The sequence below is a fragment of the Tachysurus vachellii genome, chromosome 25 (assembly GCF_030014155.1).
Source record: "Tachysurus vachellii isolate PV-2020 chromosome 25, HZAU_Pvac_v1, whole genome shotgun sequence".
NCBI classification, from domain to species: Eukaryota; Metazoa; Chordata; class Actinopteri; order Siluriformes; family Bagridae; genus Tachysurus; species Tachysurus vachellii.
The window spans coordinates 2,222,501-2,230,000 of record NC_083484.1 but is presented as its reverse complement, the minus strand read 5'-3'; the positions used below and the strand labels follow the sequence as shown (position 1 = coordinate 2,230,000).

The 7,500-nt window shown below is 44.1% G+C and overlaps 1 protein-coding gene across 3 annotated transcripts in view; it reads right to left on the bottom strand.

Annotated features, from left to right (window-relative positions):
- rps6ka3b (ribosomal protein S6 kinase, polypeptide 3b) overlaps positions 1-7,500 on the bottom strand; it is a 41,128-nt gene that overhangs the window by 14,789 nt on the left and 18,839 nt on the right. Inside the window, exon 1 of one of the 3 annotated variants that reach the window (XM_060862365.1) lies at positions 7,341-7,478. The exons of the other annotated variants lie outside the window; for them this stretch is intronic. Within the exon in view, the coding sequence (XP_060718348.1) occupies positions 7,341-7,463 (123 nt within the window). The 5' untranslated portion in view covers positions 7,464-7,478. Of the gene's footprint in view, positions 1-7,340; positions 7,479-7,500 lie in introns of those variants that run through there. 3 annotated transcript variants of the gene reach the window in all.

The window sequence follows — 7,500 nt, the reverse complement described above, 5'->3', positions numbered from 1 at the left end:
GACTCCTCCCGATCCCGAGCCGCTAATAAATCCCTTCCAGACTACTGACAGTTTGTTCTGCTCTTTTCACCGAGTCAGATCATCTGATTCGACTCATCTATAAGAGTCAATTCTTTCATTGTTGAAACGGAAAACCCCTCTGTCCACTATGTGATGTCATCAGCGTGCGCCTCGGATGTCTCGCGTTCCTGAGCCGCGATTAAATTTCTTCTAGGTTCTTAAAAGCGATTTAAATAATTAAGCTACAGACGTGAAGTGACACAAACCGCAAGTGACTCCGCGTTAACGTTATCGTGCAGCCGTGTGTGTGCTTCGCTACGAAGATTTACTCCTAATAACTGATCGGTTCCTGACACAGACCCGCCTGCCGTCATACATGCGGCGGTACCTCAAACACGCGGCTAATGAACGGCGGGGGTTGCTATGGAAACAGGCTGATTATGCAACAAACAAACAAACAAACAAACAAACAGGTCAGAAGTGCGAGTCGGTTCTGAATGTTTTATTCAATGCACAAAATGACACAAATGGTGAGTAACTGATGATATTTAGACACTGTGCTCCGTCTGTAGTAATAAGTAGCTTAAAGTTAACCAACAATGAATAAAAAATAATATATACGTGTTAGCTAATCCTGATACATGTTGCGTTAAGGTGCATACATACAGTACCCGAGTTATGAAACCATGAAACCTGACAGTTACCATGGCAACACACACACGTGCAGGTCAGCTAAACCCTGTTTTGATGCCTGTTATTGGTTCGTCACAGAACAATAAACTCTGCAAGCTAAATAAAGCAGCTTCACTACACTCCTGATCGTAATGTCGCTCCTGCAACCTTATAAACCAAACAACATATATATATTTATATATATACACACACACACACACACCTCTGCCATATTTACAGCAAAATTCATTCATTCATTCATTTTCTACCGCTTATCCGAACTACCTCGGGTCACGGGGAGCCTGTGCCTATCTCAGGCGTCATCGGGCATCAAGACAGGATACACCCTGGACGGAGTGCCAACCCATCGCAGGGCACACACACACACACACACACACACTCTCATTCACTCACACAATCACACACTACGGACAATTTTCCAGAGATGCCAATCAACCTACCATGCATGTCTTTGGACCAGGGGAGGAAACCGGAGTACCCGGAGGAAACCCCCGAGGTACGGGGAGAACATGCAAACTCCACACACACAAGGTGGAGGCGGGAATCGAACCCCCAACCCTGGAGGTGTGAGGCGAACGTGCTAACCACTAAGACAACGTGCCCCCCTACAGCAAAATTATTTCAAATAATGAAAGCAAACTGATCTACTGTCTCTCATCATGTACCACATGACACGCTGATCTTAGCGTAAAAATCGTCGGTTTCCCTTACGAGCTTTTCTGTATGATAATGTGTTGTTTATTAGATAGATTCTGCTTTAAATAACGATTCTTGTGCTACGTTTATAACGAGACCAACTGTATATAAAAATATAATGTTTAGTATAAAAAAAGTCACATTTTTTGCATGTAACATCGGTGACCTTATCGGTGACCGGATAAAGTGCGGCGCTAACGTGTGGCCCGGAGCCGTAGCATACGGCAGCTGAGCTTCTCTCCGAACGCGACACGTCCTTCTGTGTTGTGCAAAATAAAATAATAATATGAAGGCGGCACATTCTGGCTCTCGGGTGCACCGACACTGCCTTCCCTCGGCGCAGCGGCAGGTTCAGAAAGAACTCAGAATACACCGAGCGCTGCGAGGAGCTGAACAAGCCCTGAGTCTCACCCACGTCAGGCGCATCACGCCTCTGCCCTGCTTCAGCACACTTATTCCTGGATCCCGCTCAAGATCCGATACCCCGCACTACAAAGGAGGGGTCATGGGGTCGAGCGGGTTGCCTCGAGGCCGACGGGGTGGGCGAAAAAAAAACAAAGAAAACAAACAAAAAAACAAAAAACAAAGAAAGAATATATTATATATATATATATACGCATTTAAAAACATTCTAAAATGGACTTTGCACCAAGCCCACGTGATGGACGGCTTCCTACACGGTTGCCATGACACCACTCCCAATCCTCCGATAGTGGGTGTGAAGGAGGGTGACTAAAGACCTGCCGCGCGGGCTCTCGTTTACTCTCCCTCTCTCTTTCCTTCCTCTCTCGGCAGCACACGATGATGTCATCCACAGAACCGACAGTGATTTCTAATCCAGGATCCTTCTGGAATGTTCTTTATTCAGAAAGCCACAAGATGAGCGTTACCAAAAAAAAAAAAACAACAACACGTGGGCACCAGCTGAGAGGCAGAAAAAATTGCAACCTACGTTGAGATTTAAGCTTCCAAAGAAACCCAGCTCCCTCTCGTCTTCCCCTCCGAGTACCTGCGAGTCCCAGTGAGAGTCCGGAGGAGTGGAGGCTGGCGATCGCTCCATGTCGCCGCAGCCGCCGTCGCCGCCGCCGCCTCTTCGCCTGGATCCCTTCAGCTGAGATGGCATGGTGCCATGCAGAGAAAGGCTTCATCAGGTCCAGATGGACCCACCGCGCTGCTGGAGATCATTCCAGAGATCTCGCATTACAGAGAAGCTCGTCTATGCCGGCGAGAATCTCTGCGAGGTAAGAGTTCTCTTGGTTCACTTTTTTTAAGTTTGTGTTACGATGTGAGATTTAGTGGAACTGCGTGTCGACGAGGTCCGAAAAGCTTCGAGATCAGAGCAGAGCCGAGCGGAGACGAGCGCAGCAGCAGCAGAAGCTCCTGATTCCACTTAGCAAGTTCTACCTCACTGAAGACAAATATCAGAGCAATCAAGGAAGGAGTGAGAAAGCGAGGGAACGAGGGAGGGAAGGGAGGAGAGAGTGATACGCCGTCGATGATAAGCAAACCGCCCCCAGTATCTCCATCATCTCCACCATCCTCTCCGCCGCCCTCGCCGCCTACAGGAGCGTAAATTCACACCTCGTCATGATCGCGCCAGGAACGGAAAATAGCGCCTTGCTTTGGAGATGAACATTTTGACACTTGCTAAAAGATGAGCTCAGGTTAAGGATCTTAACGTTTATTTGAACACAATATTTTGCTTCACTAACATTAATAACATTAATAACAACATTAATAACATTAATAACATTAATGAACCTTGACATTTTAATTACAGATGAATTACAATTACAGGCTCAAGTCCAAACACACAGGAAAGCGTGTTTAAGTCATCAGCCTACAATTATACACTGTCTCCTGTCTGTTTGAGGGGGCATACTGTGTGTGTGTGTGTGTGTGTGTAGTGTGTGTGTGTGTAGTGTGTGTGTGTGTGTAATGTGTGTGTGTGTAATTTGTGTGTGTGTAGTGTGTGTGTAGTGTGTGTGTGTGTGTGTGTAATTTGTGTGTGTGTAATGTGTGTGTGTGTAATGTGTGTGTGTGTGTAATGTGTGTGTAATGTGTGTGTAGTGTGTGTAATGTGTGTGTGTGTAGTGTGTGTAATGTGTGTGTAGTGTGTGTAATATGTGTGTGTAGTGTGTGTGTGTGTGTAATGTGTGTGTGTAGTGTGTGTGTGTTTGTAATGTGTGTGTGTAATGTGTGTGTAATGTGTGTGTGTAATGTGTGTGTAGTGTGTGTAATATGTGTGTGTGTGTAGTGTGTGTAATATGTGTGTGTGATGTGTGTGTGTGTAGTGTGTGTGTGTAGTGTGTGTGTGTAGTGTGTGTGTAGTGTGTGTGTGTAATGTGTGTGTGTAGTGTGTGTGTGTAATGTGTGTGTAGTGTGTGTAATGTGTGTGTGTAATGTGTGTGTGTAATGTGTGTGTAATGTGTGTGTAGTGTGTGTAATATGTGTGTGTGTGTAGTGTGTGTAATATGTGTGTGTGATGTGTGTGTGTGTAGTGTGTGTGTGTAGTGTGTTTGTGTAATGTGTGTGTGTAGTGTGTGTGTGTAGTGTGTGTGTAGTGTGTGTGTGTAGTGTGTGTAATGTGTGTGTGTAATGTGATTTTCCTCCAAGTTATTAGTGTGTATGTTTGTGATGGTATTTTAGTAGCTGTGACTCAGTCCGCAGATGGTGACGATGCAGGAAGTTCACGTCCCACCTCTTAATCACAGGATTTATAGACACCTGTGCACGCGCGCACACACACACACACACACACACTTGGCAACATTGCGCTTGACTTTCAGCCCTGCTGTGTTTCCTCCTCTTTTTTTTGCAGGTGAGACTCAGCAGTCAGAGCAACCTGAGTTAAGGGAGTTCATTAAGCTCTCAATGAACTCAACTCTGAATCGACTCGGGTGCAGGGAGTGAATCAAATCTGGTGCAGGGAGTGAATCAAATCTGGTGCAGGGAGTGAATCAAATCTGGTGCAGGGAGTGATTCAAATCTGGTGCAGGGAGTGAATCAAATCTGTTCCAGCTCCTCATTTCCTGCTGAATTACACAAAAACTCCAAACTTCTGACATCCAACAAAATATTTGAAACTTCTTTTTTTTTTAGTGAATCATCATCCTTTATTTCCCACAAAATGAATCAAAAGAATCAATTTAGGGGGAACCAAAAACGACACACATTTTTGCCCTGAGTGTAGAATCTATAGCTCGTGTTGTGCTGCAGTGTTGAGACACAAAATGCATTTGGTGATCAAAGTCTTCCTGCTTGAACCTCCTGTTTGGAAATTCTGAGCTCTCACAGCTTTCAATACTGTGCGTGTGTGTGTGTGTGTGTGTGTGTGTGTGTGTGTGTTGCAGAGAGCCTCTCCATACTGCAAACATGCAGTACTAATCTGCTTTCTCATCTAAAGCTGTCTGATGTAGTCGATTAGAGCGAGTCGCCTACGAGAGAGAGGGAGCGAGAGAGGGAGAGAGAGAGAGCAAGTGAGAGAGGGAAAGACATAAATAAAGAGACAGATTAAAGAGCGAGAGAGGGAGAGAAAGAGAGAGAGAGAGAGACAGAGAGAGAGGGATATATATATATATATATATATATATATATATATATATATATATATATATATATATATATATATATAGAGAGAGAGAGAGAGAGAGAGAGAGAGAGAGAGAAAGAGAGGGATAGATAGATATATATATATATATATATATATATATATAGAGAGAGAGAGAGAGAGAGAGAGAGAGAGAGAGAAAGAGAGAGAGATAGAGAGACAGAGAGAGAGAGAGATAAAGAGACAGAGAGAGAGAGAGACAGAGAGAGAGAGAGAGAGAGGTAAGAGAGAGAGAGACACACACAGAGAGAGAGAGAGAGAGATAGATAAAGAGAGAGAGAGGTAAGAGAGAGATAGATAGATAAAGAGAGAGAGAGAGAGGTAAGAGAGAGATAGATAGATAAAGAGAGAGAGAGAGAGAGAGAGGTAAGAGAGAGATAGATAGATAAAGAGAGAGAGAGAGAGAGAGAGAGGTAAGAGAGAGATAGATAGATAAAGAGAGAGAGAGAGAGAGAGAGAGAGAGAGATAGATAGATAAAGAGAGAGAGAGATAGATAGATAAAGAGAGAGAGAGAGCTAGTAGGAAATCATCCTGATCTGGACCTGAGCTCTACACCATGTTCTCTACACAACCTGTTGTCGCTCAGTGAGACGTTCCAGCGTGTGATTCTGTACTCAGGCTTTTATTTATACAGCGTTGAAGTGATGATGAAATTCCTGGAAATTTTACACCAGTGTTTACAGAAGTGTCATTAAATCCTCTTCCTCATTTCACACACATCTTAGAATTCAGTCACTTCTACACAACAGCTTTACGCTGGGATTTTTACACCAACAACAATTCACCTTCAACACGTCACCTTTACGTCTAACGTACAAACACGGTCCGGTTCACTGTACACACACACACACACACACACACACACACACACACACGTTAGAGCTGTTGATTTGTTTGCTCCCTTTTATCCCGGTTTCTTCTGTTCCTCTCCTTCAAAAAACTGAGGGCAAATAAAGGCATAAAAACCAAAATGGCGGCTGCTTCTTATCACCGATTTCTTACGCCACAGACTTCGGTGACACGGTTTAACAGGACAAAAGTGACGTGTTTGGATCGGCGGCTCGAGCCCTCGGAGTTCACGTGTATTTATAACTCTGGGTTCCGTTAGATAAGCGGTCGTAACGGAGATTTACTGACGTGAAGATAAAACACCGGTCACGTGTTAAAAACATCACAAGCAATCGGTTGAACAAAACGAGGCCGGACATATCGACCCAATCCAAAGAGGAAGTGTGAAATGGATCACGCGCTCTTTCCAGAGCAGCTGTGAACATTGACGTGAATAACAAACCGTTTCAGTGAACGTTAGCGCTCCGGCCCGGCACGCCGTCGGCTAACAGGGTGCCAAGACTTTATTTCGGATAAACAGACGATATACCGCGATAGACATCCTGCACACGGACTCTATTGTTAAAGGGAAGTGTGCGTCTAGACAGACAACATTTTTGAACAGACTCTGAGGTGTTTTTTTTCCAGCAGTGAGGAAAAAAAAATGGTGTGAAAGTGACTCACTCCTGGGGCCGCGTGTGGAATAACGTAATCGCTTCGACTCGTCATATCGCTTCCTGATTCAGAAACACAATGGGGGTAAGACAGAGGATGTGTTCTGATAAAATAAAAAATTTAATAAAAAGCCTTTTTCGGGTGTACGGGCCAAACAAGTAAATCAAACGAACTTAAGATCATCCTCAAGCGAAAATGAAGTGATAATTAGAACAGTATTAAAGTAAGCGTTAATAAGAACAATTAAGAAAACAAACAAACAAGCAAACAAACAAACAAAAACTACCTCATAGCAGCAGATTGGCTCAACTTTTTGGTCCAAAGATTCAACTTTCAGTTTTATACAAAACAGATTTTACACTTTACAAAGCTACTGAATTCTGATCTGGTTCTGGATTCTGATTGGTCAAAAAAAAACAAACAAACAAACAAACAATCGTATTCGTTTTAGTTCCAGTTGCAAATCGCAGGTTCGAATGCGTCAACCAAAACGAGACCAAAACGAGAAACCGTAGCGATTAAACTCCTGCGTTCTCGAGCCGTGAGTAAAGACAGGCTGGCGGTCATGTGATCATTTCTCACAGCCGTTACACGACATGTAACTGTGTAATATAAGAGGAATAAAACACTTCCTGATGATAAACAGTTACTCCGCTTCATCACACCTCGCGGTCACTTATTAGTTTCCTAGAACAGGACAATAAGGACTAGGTTTTATCAGTCAACAATCTCAACAAACAAAACACATCTGACACGGGAATGAAAGGTTCAGAACTGTGCATGTTCTTCAGAATAAAGTCAAACACTTCTCTGAAGTTCTCTGAATCGTTAACTCACGGGTCTTCTGAAGAATCTCTGAGGCTCCCTGAAGACAAGACGCCGGAAAGCCTTGAATCTGAAACGCAGAGCACACAACAACGCTTCCCTGAGCGGCAGAGCCCAGGCTTTACCCCCGTCCATTACCGCACCTAGCTCTGCTCCAGCTCATGTGTGTGTG